This window comes from Geotrypetes seraphini, chromosome 8 (assembly GCF_902459505.1).
Source record: "Geotrypetes seraphini chromosome 8, aGeoSer1.1, whole genome shotgun sequence".
NCBI lineage: Eukaryota > Metazoa > Chordata > Amphibia > Gymnophiona > Dermophiidae > Geotrypetes > Geotrypetes seraphini.
Window position 1 is genome coordinate 189374271 of NC_047091.1, and position 13553 is coordinate 189387823.

The 13553-nt window shown below is 45.2% G+C and overlaps 1 protein-coding gene across 3 annotated transcripts in view; it reads right to left on the reverse strand.

Moving 5' to 3' along the window:
• WSB2 (WD repeat and SOCS box containing 2) overlaps positions 1–13553 on the reverse strand; it is a 48683-nt gene that overhangs the window by 13772 nt on the left and 21358 nt on the right. For 2 of the 3 annotated variants that reach the window (XM_033955452.1, XM_033955451.1), the window contains 3 exons: positions 10011–10142; positions 2792–2892; positions 182–354 (listed from right to left, as the gene is read on the reverse strand). In XM_033955452.1, the coding sequence (XP_033811343.1) occupies positions 182–354; positions 2792–2892; positions 10011–10142 (406 nt within the window). The remainder of the gene's footprint in view (positions 1–181; positions 355–2791; positions 2893–10010; positions 10143–13553) is intronic. The other variant, XM_033955454.1, reaches the window with a different exon arrangement.

The following is a 13553-nucleotide window of genomic DNA, read 5'->3' on the forward strand; positions in this document are numbered from 1 at the left end:
CTCAGCTAAGAGTTTGGGTCACTTTGGTCCCTTTCTGGCTCTGTAGGGCTTTCACAGACGCTTTCACAAATTCAATAGATGGTTGGGTCACACTCCTTTCTGTCCCTTCCTTTCACAGACACCAACTTATCAAAGAGCTCCTGATCAGGCTTCCAACTACAACTCATTAACATCTTCATACCAGAATTCTCGGAGTTTGTCTCCCGTGTAGGGATCCCACATGATCACACAGGTATCATAGGAGGCGGTGGCAAGCAGGGCAGAGTCTGGTGAGAAGTCACAGGAAACCACTGTGCTCTGGTGTCCCTCTAGCTTTCGGATTAACGTGTAAGAACGCATGCTCCACAACAGAACCTGGGCCAGAAAGGGAAAGAATTCATTCAGTGTTAGAAAAATAGGGTCAAAATTCTTCCTCAAAACCTAAAAGCAGGAAGCAACTGTGCAAGTCCCCAGTGCCTCAGAATGCACATTTATGCTGCAATGCCCCCAACTGTTCCTACAGCTCTGCCCATGTACATTATACAGGAGCCTTAAGTAATCTAAAAACCCACTTATTTGAAAAATTTATCTGACCCTTCAAGTCTGCTCAACACCTATCTTGCCTTTCATGTTCCTTCCTCCTACCCTACGTCGCCCCACCACATAACTGTCAATCTACCCCCTCCCAAATCTAATAGATGTTACCTCACTGCACCCTCTTGAACTGAAAAGATAAGACGGGATATAAATAAAGCTATGATTATTATTATTTTCCTGAAGTCCTGTTTATTGTCATGCAGAATATGCAGTAGAAGTAATCATTGGCCACAGCACAAAATGCATCACATTACAGGACTAGTCACTTTCATCAAAATCCTTCAGTCATTAAACAGAAAAACAAAAATGTACAATACCAAAGTTTTCTTCACATAAGGACGCTCAGAATTCAGCTTCTCCTATCTCTCAACTTTTAGTTGTTCTTTGTGTTCAGGACTCTTCAGATTTAACACAGTATATGATACAGAGTGGAGACAGTGTCATAAGACCAGGAAGGATCTCCACGTGTGATAACACAACTGCAGTTGATCCCTCCATCTGTCAAGCAAGGAATGTGTGTTGATGGGGAGAGGAGGCTAGTCTTTGTCTTTAGCAGACTGAGGGCTGGATGAACTAAAAGTAGTCGTTAAGATCATGGGGTCGCTGTAGGCTGATTTTTTTCTCCGATTTCCAAACAGCGATCGATACTCAAACGGCTTCCCAAGCAAATGAGTTTTGCAGAGGTCTGCCATAATCCCACCCCACCAGTCATTGGAAAACCGATTGACACATATGCAGAGCAAGTAGGGGAAGCCCCAAAGCAGCCTCCTGCCACTCAGCTGTTCTTGGCAGGAAATGTTTAAATGGGAACAGATATCGTGCGTGTGTTAACCAAGCACAATATCTGTCCCCATTTAAAAAAAAAAAAAATTGTGCTTCTCCCCCCCCCTCACGATGAAGCCCCCAAATCAAAAAAGAGGCATGAGGATGTCCACTCCCTCCTGCCTCAGCCACCCGGACCCCTCCACATTCTCAATCTCTCTCCCTCACATCGTGCCACCTGGACCCTTCCACACTCCCGACCGACCCCCACCCCTATGAGGACCATGCCACCTGGAATCCTCCCCTCCGAACATTGCAACCATCTGGTCATCCTTCTCCCTCCCCCCAAAGATCACTGCCCTTCGACACACACCCCTCGCAAAGATCTCTGGCAGAAGGGATGCTCATTCCCTCCTGCCTCTGCCACTCAGCTCCCACCACACCCCAACCCCGTACCTTATTTGGACAAAGAGCAGGAGAGCTGTCCAGTCCCTTTTGCATCAGATCCACCTCTCCAAAATGGTGGGCCTTCCTGTTGCATTCTGGGATCCACTGGGAGGGGCCTAAAGCCAAGGATCTTCGTGGTGGGAGTGTGTCAGGGGGCCACAATCTTCACAGGTGGGGAGTAGGGTGTCTGGGTGGTTGCGATGTTTGTAGGGGGAGGGTCAAGTGTGTGGGAGGATCCAGGAAGTGCGATCATTGAGCATGGAGGGGTCGGATTGGGAGGGTGGTTGAGGCAGGAAGGCGTGGGCACTCTTTTTTGGTTCAGAAGCATTGCTGGGAGGGCAGAACTGGCACAATTTTTTTGTTTTAATGGGGGCAGATATTGCGCATGTGTAACACACAAACACACATCTGAACCCATCAAACAAAAAAGAAAAAGTTATCTCAGGCCCTTAGCAGCCATCGGTAGATTTAAAGCACATGTCGAGCCATTCTGTACATCCGGTCGGCAAATGAGTTTAGTGCATCTGGGTCTGAACCCCCTGCCTTCTCTTCAGGTTGAACCTCTCCTCTTCCCTCCCAAGTGCAGCACTGAAAGTAGAGAATGACACGGACCAAATTTTTCCCAGTCCCCGTGGGAACTCATTTTCCCGTCCCGGCGAGTTCTTTTCCTATCCCTGACCCATTCCTGCAGAAGCCTCAAACACTTTAAAATCATAAATGTTCGAGGCTTGTCCGGTTAAGGCAGAGCTTAAAGGAATGGGGCAGAGACAGCGACAAAACTCACAGGGACGCGACGGGAAATTGAGTTCTTGAGGGGACAAATTGGCGCCCGTGTCATTCTCTACCTGACAGGAGTCACAGTCAAGTCCTTATTAAAACGCATTCTTCCAAAGCAATAAGAATGATCAAAGAAGTTCTCCCTTGAGTCTCCCCCAACTGCATCTGTTTCTCATGTCTATGACAGAGAGGCTTCTCTCCTGGATGCACCACAGGCCTATTCACTTACCGTGTTCTCGCCTGCTGTGGAGCACAACATGCTGCAATCAGGGGAGATGGAGCAGCAATAAATCCATTGCTTGTGTCCAGACAGCACCCGAATCTGCTTACCTGAGAATATAAAAGTGCAACAGGTGAGCTAGGTTTAATAGCCCATCATTTTGCTTTTTTCCCTTCCCTGAGTTATTTTTCCCTTAAATGTATATTTTCCTCTACAAATATATTGTAACTTTCCCCCTCTGCCCTCTTGCTTCATGTGTGTTAACCCAGTATGTTTTTTTTTAATTTAAAGGTCAGTGTATTTGTATTTCTATTTTACTTGAATTGTACATCGCTTAGGTATTTAATAAGCGATTTATCAAGCACTAATAAAACTTGGAAACTTGGAGCTGGGGCTCCGTAGTCAGAGGATCACAGAACAAACTTCCACTACTTCCTTCTCCATTAACCCCTGCTCTCAGGACTAAAGTCTCTACCCCATATGGCTCACTACATCCTCCGTCATGAGGGAGGACGGATGGACAGTGCCATCTTTACAACTCTGCTCCACCATAGCCAGAGAAGTCTTTGGAAGGCTCCCCCGAGCAAGTGCCGACATGCCTCTCCCTCTCCTCAGTCTTTTCTCCCTGGCCGATTGATGTTAGCTCCTGTCTTTGCAATAAATCAATAAAAATGAAGAAAGAATGCCTGGTGCCAATGCTGGAACCCCTCCGGGCACCAACTGAGTGCCCAAGTGCACAACATCAGGACCAGTGGGAGAGAAACCAACAGTAGCAGGTCCAAATCCACTTGGCAAGCAAGATGCTAAACGCATGCCAGCTGCTGGCGTCTCCAAACAAACACTTCAGGTAGCTCCTATAACTCCAATGCCAGCCATTGCAGCTCTCAGCCCTTCTTCCAGTGCGATGGAGGAAAATTACGATATCGTTCCTCTACTCAGTCCTGGCGTCCCCCCTTGCCGGTCAGGTTTTCAGGCTATCCACAATGAATAATATTAATATATAATATATTCCCATATATCTGAAAAAGTGTATCCTATTTTACTTAAAAGTATAACAAGGAGGAGGCCTCAGTAACAGAGCCCACGCTCAGTCGTATTCACAGACTGGAAATTTCGGCGTGGTTATACTGCTCTTTAGCTCTAATCATTGGCCAGTTAAATATAGGAGCTGGCCAATGATTAGAGCTAAAGAGCAGTATAACCACGCCGAAATTTCCAGTCTGTGAATACGACTGAGCGTGGGCTCTGTTACTGAGGCCTCCTCCTTGTTATACTTTTAAGTAAAATAGGATACACTTTTTCAGATATATGGGAATATATTATATATTAATATTGTGACACAGTTTCCCATTAGGGGATTATATTGTTGTTGGTGTATCCACAATGAATATGCATGAAAGAGATTTGCATATAATGGAGGCAGTGTATGCAAATCAAGTTGAAGCATACATATTCATTGTGGATATCCTGAAAACCTGACTGGCAAGGGGGGACTCCAGGACCGAGTTGAGAAACGCTGCTCTACTGTATCAGATGGTAATGACGCCCGTCAACTCCCTGAAGCCAGGTTCACAAACTGAACAAAATGATAAAAACCTAAGAGAAAAAACGTTTTAAATAAGTTTCCCTTTTTTTCACCAAATAACAGATAAGATTAAATCATTCTCAATTCAGTTGGCAGTGACTGCTTGATATTGAAATGATGCAGAAATAGATTTTTATATTCAACCTTAGCAAAAAGATGAAAAATTAACCCAACGAGAATCTCTAGCCAATGACGACAAAGGAAAAGAAAACAAAGAAATCCCTGCAAACATCTTACACACCCAGCAGGATAGTTTGAAAATGAAGCAAGCCTTAACTGGCAGCCAATGAAGTCCCATCAAACTGAATAATCGGCAACAATCGAGTTTGGAAAGAACAAGAGCTTGAACTAAGAGAGAAAAATGGTTCTCTTCAAATACTGGGCAAAGTCTTCTAAGCCCATCTAAGGCAATGAAACTTACCGTATTTTTCGCTCTACAAGACGCACTTTTTTTCCACCCAAAAGTGACACAGCAGAGGGAAGGCCCCAGCAGGGCAGGCCAGGAGCAGCCTATTTCGAGCACTGCCTCTTTCTGCTGGCCACTGTCACCGCTGCTGCTTTAGGAGACCTTGTGAGTCCAATTTGTTTACAAAGCGAAATCACTGAATCGGGCAGCACTAGTTTAGACTAGAGAGCTGCACGGGGACAGAAATCCCACCCGTCCCCGCCAAAATCCCACCCGTCCCCAAGAGGAATCCCACCCGTCCCCACGAGGAATCCCTCCATCCCCACCAAAATCCCACCCGTCCCCGCAAGGAATCCCTCCATCCCCACCCGTCCCTATAAACTTCAGAAATAGTTATTTCATTTAATTATGCTACTGAATTAAAGGCTCTGGTAGAAACCCATTTACAAATAAGCAAAGAGACTTTATTAATTTGGAAATATTAATTGGGAAGAATACATACTTTGTAAACGGGTTTCTACCAGAGCGTCTAATGTAAATATACAATGGAAATAGATACTCAGCCCACTGCCTTATTCATTAAGTTTACTTCTTCTTAACTTGTCAAATTTTTATTTTGGTTTTTACAAATCAAAGAGGACCAATCTGGCAATAGCATGGCTTTATATTCATTTCTTGAATAAAATGACTTAGAATTACTGCTTACTATTTCCCTAATTAGGGCAGGAAAGAGGAAAGCTTGTATTGGGATTTTATTTATATTAATGTATTGTGTTGTACTGTTAAAAACAAAATATAAATGTAAATTGCTTTGAGTCCCTTATTAGAGGGAAATGGTGATTCAAAAAAGAAAATGAAATTATGCAAATGATGGCTGGATGGATCTTTTCAGATGTTTTAAAAATGTTTATGGGTTACAATTTGAGCATACATAAACTCATTTCAATAAAAACACATTCCAAATAAACATGAGAACCCTTGAATTTTTCCTACCTGCCCTGCCACAGTACACAGCCGACCAGAGGTCTTGCTGATGTCAGCGCTGACGTCGGAGGGAGGGAGGGCTTTGCTTATGCCCTCCCACCGACATCAGCGCTGACATCGTGGAAGACTTCCGGTTGGCTGTGTGCTGCGGCAGGGCAGGTAGGAAAAAGAAGACAAGTTTGCATCCAACCCCGGAGGATCCCCGCAACCCTAGGAGGCGTCCCTACGAGATCCCCGTGACCCAAAGGGGGAATCTGCGGGATCCCCGTGTATCCCACGGGATTCCCATCGTCCCCGTGCAGCTCTCTAGTTTAGACCAGTGACTAGATTTTGACCCTGTTTTAGTAAGAAACTATTTCATGTCCTTAATTAGTTAAAAATAAAATGGGAAATATCTGCTTGCCTCTTGCTATTCCTTGGGTTTTGGCCAGGTACTAGTGACCTAGATTGGCCACCATGAGAACGGGCTACTGGGTTTGATCGACCATTGGTCTGACCCAGTAAGGCTGTTCTTATGTTACTTGTGCACAGTTTAGGTAAGAAAATAAAGCTGGGAATTGTGATTTTAAAAAAAATAAAGTTCTCACAAAGTTGCTTTTAGAATTGACTTAACTTTACCTGCATTGACTTGGAAACAAACAAGCCAGGCTTGAGAAGGTCTTGGCACAGGAGGGGAATCTCCTGTGGGTTTAGCAGAGGGCTGACAAGCCCCAGTGGGACTTCATTGGCTCGCATTTGCACAACCAAACTTTACTTTTTGGTTTCAGCCTCAGACAATCTTGGTAGCAGTTTCAGTTGAAACTGAAAAGAGCAGGTTTGATCGGCCTCTAATTCACAGTGGGCATCCCTAAAAGATTTATCTGCAGACCTTGGGATCCAGAGCTGAGAACGCCTAGTCCAGGTTATGTCCAAATATTAACTTTCTTACAATCAGAGGTTTGCCAGTATAACAGGATACTTCAGCTGCCTATGTCATTCTAAAGAGCTGAAAAATTATCCATCATAAAACTTGATCTAAGAAACCAAAGAGAAGGAAGGGACTGACATTCTCACTTTCTGGCGAGTCCGGCTTTGATTGTAATATCCAGGTTTATCAAACTCTGCTGAATAAAGGGGCAAAACCAAATGCAGAAACCAAAACTACTTCAGAATCAGTCCAAGAAACCCTCTTAAGTTGCAATGGTTGAAATGAGTGTCCAAGATAGTCTATGAGCACAGGGCTGCGATATGCTCTTTATACAGCAGAGGGCGGTAGGTAGTGGTTCCTCTTTTGATGAGCATTCAGTGCTTCTTGTAAATCAGTGTCTCAAACAAACCCTTTGCAGGGCCACATTTTGGATTTGTGGGTACATGGAGGGCCGCAGAAAAAATAGTTAATGTTTTATTAAAGAAATGACAATTTTGCATGAGGTAAAATAGTTTATAAATCTTCCCCCCTCACCCCCCCCGAAGGCCTGCAAGTTCCCCCCTTCATTGCAGCATCCTCCAGCTTCCCCCCTGGCCTCCCGGTCTTAGTTTCAACTAATTACCGCAGCCTGCAGCAAGGATCGCCAGTGCTGTAGCATTCCTTGTAGGCTGCCATCAGCCTCCGCAGCACGTTCCCTCTGCCGCAGTCCCACCCCTCCTCTGACGTCAGGGGCAGGATTGCAGCAGAGGGAACGTGCTGCTTAGGACAACGTCAGCCTGCAAGGATAGCTACAGCACCGACAATCCTCTCTGCAGGCTGCAGTAATTATATGAAGGTAAGAGCAGGAGGCCAGGGGGGAAGCCAAAGGATGCTGCAAAAAACGGGCAGCACTAGTATAGACAGCACAAGTACAGACTAGAGAGTTGCACAGGGACAGAAATCCCACCCGTCCCTGCCAAAATCCCACCCGTCCCCACGAGGAATCCCCTCCATCCCCGCCTGTCCCTATAAACTTCAGAAATGGTTATTTCATTTAATTATGCTACTGAATTAAAGGCTCTGGAAGAGACCCATTTACAAATAAGCAAAGACACTTTATTAATTTGGAAATATTAATTGGGAAGAATACATGCTTTGTAAGCAGGTTTCTACCAGAGCCTCTAATGTAAATATAAAATAGAAATACTTAGCTGATGAGGACCCTCAAGATGTCAGTTGGCCTCTGCAGTTGGCCGGGGGTCCCTTTTGCCAAGCTTGGATGGCAGCAGTAGCGTCCCTGAGTCACAGATGCTGGCACCTCAGTGGCTCATGAATGCTGCCAGTGACTGCTGTGCTTGGTGGAGGGGAGTTCTGGCCGTCTCTAGAGGAGGTCCTCTGCTAGCGGTGCTTGGGGTTCCCTACTAGCCACAAAAAGTCTTCCCCTGAAGTCAGAGCTGACGTCGGAGGGAAGGCTTCGTGTCAGTTTGGCGGCAGCTGAGGTGTCAGGTGGGAGGGGGTAGATACTGGATATAGGAGGTGAGAGGAGACAGACTGTAGAAGGGGGAGGATCAGACACACTGGATGAAAGGGGAAAGATAACAGACAAGCTGGAATGCCTGGGGAAGAGAGAAAAAGACAGATGATGGATGTAAAGAAAAAAGGAAGACATTGAATGGAAGGGAGGAGAGGGGGAGGATGCAGATGGAAGGGATGACAGAGGGGGAAGAAAAGAGACAGATCAGATGCTGGGAGGAGAGAGAGGGGTAGATGGTGGGTGGAAAGGAGAAAGAGAGAGAGGGCATATGCTGGATGGAAATGGAAGAGAGGGAAGATGCTGGAGAGAAAGGGACCTCAGGTCAGCATCAGAATGGTTGCGCAAGTCTACATGAGTCCAAATGGTGCCACACACGGCTAGACCCCCCCTCCCCCCACCCACACACACAGTCCATTGTGCCTTCTAGAAGCCAGTATTGTGGTGCAGCCAGGTCCCTGCTAGGTTTTCTCCCCCTAGAATGGGACAGACTCCGTGCTTTTGCCGGCAGAGTGGTGAGCCAGCACGATGGCTTAATCAAGCCCCCCTCCCCTCCCCCCAGAACAAGACCGAATCTGGGTTCCTAGTGGCTGAGCGGTGAGCCGGTGCCGTGATGCAGTACAGCCTACCGAGGCATCCACTACTGAGAACGGAACCAACTCTAGTCTGCATTCCCAGCCTTTGTGTGAGGGAGGTGTGGTGCCCCAGAGAAAGGAGACCTGCAGCCATAGAGCAAACAGGCAGCACGTACATAGCTGAGAGCCTTGCTTGCTGATCCCACTCCGCCGTGCCGCAGGACCAATCAGCAAGCAAGGCTTTCAGCTGTGTATGTGCTGAGCTCACTGCTCAGTATGGCTGTTTTCGCTGCGGCGCCGGACTTGTCTCTCAGCTGCATCGCCAGAATTTAGGTAGGCCTCAGTAAATGGAATCCTGTTTCCATCCCCGTGGGAGTCCCGCGGGCCGGGGAGGCATCCCCTTGGGAGTCCCGTGGGTCAGGGGGCATCCCCGCAGGATCCCTGCGGACCTCTAGTATAGACCCCGGGCCATAAGTTAGAGACCACTGTTGTAAATCTATCCTGGTCAGTTTCGCTGTTTCCAGAAGGATGTTAGCATACTGGAGTGACCTAGTGGTTAGAGCAGCTGGGCAAGTCACTTAACACTTCATTGCCCCCCCAAGGACAAAATAAGGACCTGTCTAAAATATAGAAGCCACTTCGGATTGTAACCATACAGAAAAGGTGGTACAGTAGAATCCCAGTTAACCAGTACTCAACCAAACGGCAAAAATAAAAATCGCCAGAAAAAAAAATATATCATCCTCCCTCCAGCACCCGAAACAGCAGCAGCAGCCAGTCCTGAGCCGAACCCTGCCCCTCCCTCCAGAGGAAAGGCCATGCCGGGGCTTTACAGCACTGCCTTTGCTGACCGGCTGACACTACTGCTTTGGGAGAGCTGCAGGTAAGTGATGAAGGGGGAGGGTCTAATGGAGGCCAGACCCAGGGAGAGATGGACCAAAATATGGTGGGGGGAAGAAGGGACATGGAAATGGCAGGGGAGGGGAGATGGCTGGATGTAGGGGAAGCGGGGAGAGAAAGTGACCCAAACCAGAAAGGAGGAACAGATGCTGGACCTACAAGTGGGGGTGGGGGATGATAGAGAGAGGAAGAGAGACTCAGACCAGAAAGGTGAGGTGGGAAGGGAGACAAAACTATTTTAATAGTAACTCTCAAGCAACCAGAAACTACAGTTATCTGGCATCTATCAATCCCATGGGTGCCGGATAACTGAGAATTTACTGTATATGAAGTACCATCCCCTTCACTGTACTTTACCTACCATCTTTCTTCAGATCCCAGATACGAAGAGTCTTGTCCCTGGAGGCAGAGACGAGGATCAAACTTCCATTGGGAGCAAAGCTGAGGTCTCTCACAACATCCAAGTGTCCAGAAAGATTAAAGAGAAGGCATCCTGCAGACAAGTAATGTAGGTTTCAGCTCAGGGAAAATGCTCGTGTACCGGAACGTAAACCACTTTGAAAGGCGGTATATAAGTCCCTATCCCTTATCCCCACTATCATACCCATCCAGGCCACAGTGGCTCATTCTTCCTCCTCTCTCCAGGTCCCCAATGCAAGGAATGACAAACTTCCACCTCATAGCCCTTTTCATCTTAGAGAGGCAGGATCCAGAAGGCCTTTAGCATGCGCAGATGCTCAAGGCATAGCCCAGGTAAGAGGCAGGATCTTCGGGCACCGGCACGTCCTGTGGGTTGGTGCTGCATGCTGGTGCCAAATCGGGGTAAGGGCTTGTGTCTGGGCAGTCGGGGGGAAGGGGCATTCGCAAACGGGGAGGGGGGATGATGCCGGTTCTTGAGGGGGGGTGAGGTAGAGTAGCGCCGGTGGCCACGGGGGGGGGGGGGGAACGAATCAAGCGAGTTTCCCTTACTTCCTATGGGGAAACTCGCTTTGATATACGAGCACTTTGGTTTACGAGCATGCTTCTGGAACAAATTATGCTCGTAAACCAAGGTCCCACTGTAGTTCTACCCTCTTTGCCAACATGCATGCAGCCCCTAGCCCTTTCCCTCATTAGTATCGTAAACTGCCTAGAAGGTAGTTATCCATTGGGCAGTTTATTAAATTTATCATAAATTTGGAATTATATTCTAAATGGCAGATGAAATTTAATGTGCACAAATGCAAAGTGATGCACATTGGGAAGAATAACCCGAATCAGTTACCGGATGCTTAGGTCCACCTTGGGAATTAGCGCCCAAGAAATGGATCTGGGTGTCATCGTAGACAATATGATGAAATCTTCCACCCAATGTGCAGCAACGGCCAAAAAAGCAAATAGGATGCTAGGAATTATTTTAAAAAGGATGGTTAACAAGACTAAGAATGTCATAATGCCCCTGTGTTGCTCCATGGTGTGAACTCATTAGGAGTACTGCGTTCAGTTCTGGTCTCCTTATCTCAAGAAAGATATAGCGGCGCTAGAAAAGGTTCAAAGAGGAGAGACCAAGATGGTAAAGGGGTTGGAACTCCTCTCGTATGAGGAAAGACTAAAACGGTTAGGGCTCTTCAGCTTGGAAAAGAGACGGCTGAGGGGAGATAGGATTGAAGTCTACAAAATCCTGAGTGGATTAGAATGGGGCATAAGTGGATCGATTTTTCACTCTGTCAAAAATCACAAAAAGACTAGGGGACATTCAATGAAGTTACAGGGAAATACTTTTAAAACCAATAGGAGGAATTTTTTTTTTCACTCAGAGAATAGTTAAGCTCTGGAATGCGTTGCCAGAGGTTGTGGTAAGAGTGGATAGCGTCGCTTGTTTTAAGAAAGGTTTGGACAAGTTCCTGGAGGAAAAGTCCATAGTCTGTTATTAAGACGTGGGGGAAGCCATTGCTTGCCCTGGATCGGTAGCATGGAATATTGCTACTCCTTGGGTTTTGACCAGGTACTAGGGACCTAGATTGGCCAACGTGGGAATGGGCTTGCTAGACCATTGGTCTGACCCAGTAAGGCTGTTCTTATGTTCTTAAATTAGCATCTGACACCTGTTGGTCTCATCTATTGAAGGAAAAAACCCAAAACAAAATTGCAGTACATGTACAAGGTGCAGGAATTTATTCAATTAAAAGTCATAAAAAATAGATATATTAGCATCAATAAAAATAATAATTGAGTTATATCCAAGAGCTGGTTCTTGTTGCGAGGTGTGCTAGACCCAACATGGTCTGTATTTCAAAAAGCACTTCTTCCTCAAAGTTTGCAAAGAACCAATAGGGTGGAAATAATTCTGCAAAAATGGAAGAGAATCAGGCGAGGAACTCTCGTGAGAAACACGACAATAGCGGTTTTTAGTGCAGGTCGATGCGTGGAATGCTCTGCGCTGCTCTCGACACTCATCAGGACCAGCCTGAGCTAAAAAACACTATCACGGGTTTGTAAAAAAAAGGGGGGGGGGTTATATTGTAATATTATTTGTAATTCTCAGTGCTTAAAATTGGAATCTGTATTGAACTATTAGGTAATTGCAGAAAATAAGAATATTTTGTATTTGTAACCAGGTGCTTTGAATAAGAAGCGGGCTTTAAATGGAAGCCAATGTCATTTTAACATGATCAAATTGACTTGATTCTACTATTAAAATAGACACTTATGTTTTATAATAATTGAACTCTATTTTGTAGTTGTATTGACTCTGGATCACGTTATTGGGAATTTGCCAGGAACAGCTCACATCTCCCCAGTTCCATTAGCTTTAAACTTTTGCTGTTTGTGTACAGGGCGGGACCCTGTGATCAGTCTTTGTGGTACCTTCAACACGTCAGATGCGTTAGGTGTCAATAAGGTCGCATTTCTGGTTGTCGGGCCACAGTTACGCAATGCCTTATCAGACTTGAGTCATCAAACAACTTGACTTGTGCTGTTTCATCAGCAATTGAAGGCAAATTTATTTCAAAGTTTTGAGCAGGTTTATAAGAGTGTGGAATAATGTACGTTTAATTTTAGACGATATTGTGTTGTCTCGTGAATTATGTATGTAGATCTGTAATCCGCTCACAAACTGACTGATCGTGCGGAATAGAAATGCTATAAATTATTATGTGTGTTATACCGTAACGTGCATAGATTTGGGAAATAAATATTTTAAATAAATTGTTTGAGTCTAAAAAAACCCCAGATGGTTGGACTTGAGGGAGTCAAAGATTATAGCAAGAAGCTTAGTTGAAACTGGGACATTAGATCATTTGTTATTCTATTGTCCATCGATTCTTGGGGTCAAATCAATTGTTTGTTGGAAAATCCAGTGGCATTATCGTATGATACTGTGGGCCAAGAATAACAGGCTTCTACTTATTAGGACAGGGGTTGCCATACAACAGATTACGAGTAATTGGAAAAACTGGCAGAGACTTAATTACAGTTTCTTTATGTCACATTTATAAAATGGAAAGGACAACAGCCACACATTAGGGGAATTTTGGAAAATTTCAGGAGATTTGGGAGCCATTAACAAAATATTGTAATGATTGAATATTATTTTTCCCCTTAAATATGCATGTCCAAGGTGGGGGGAGGGAGGGAAGGTTTTTTGGGTTTGATTATTAAAGTAAGTTATATAGGAATGGGGTTTATGATAGTTTTTCTTGAATTTAAAAAACGTTATTGATTAGGGGGGTGGGGGATACATTTTTTTCTTTTTTAATCTTTATTCATTTTTACATCTTACAACAAGTGTATCAATAAATGACAACTGTAATTGAATACATCACTTGAATCTCTATCATGTTTAACATTAAATCCCTCCCATAACCTATGCAATCACGTATATCATACACAATTTTCTTTCTTATTGATCTAAACATCTAAT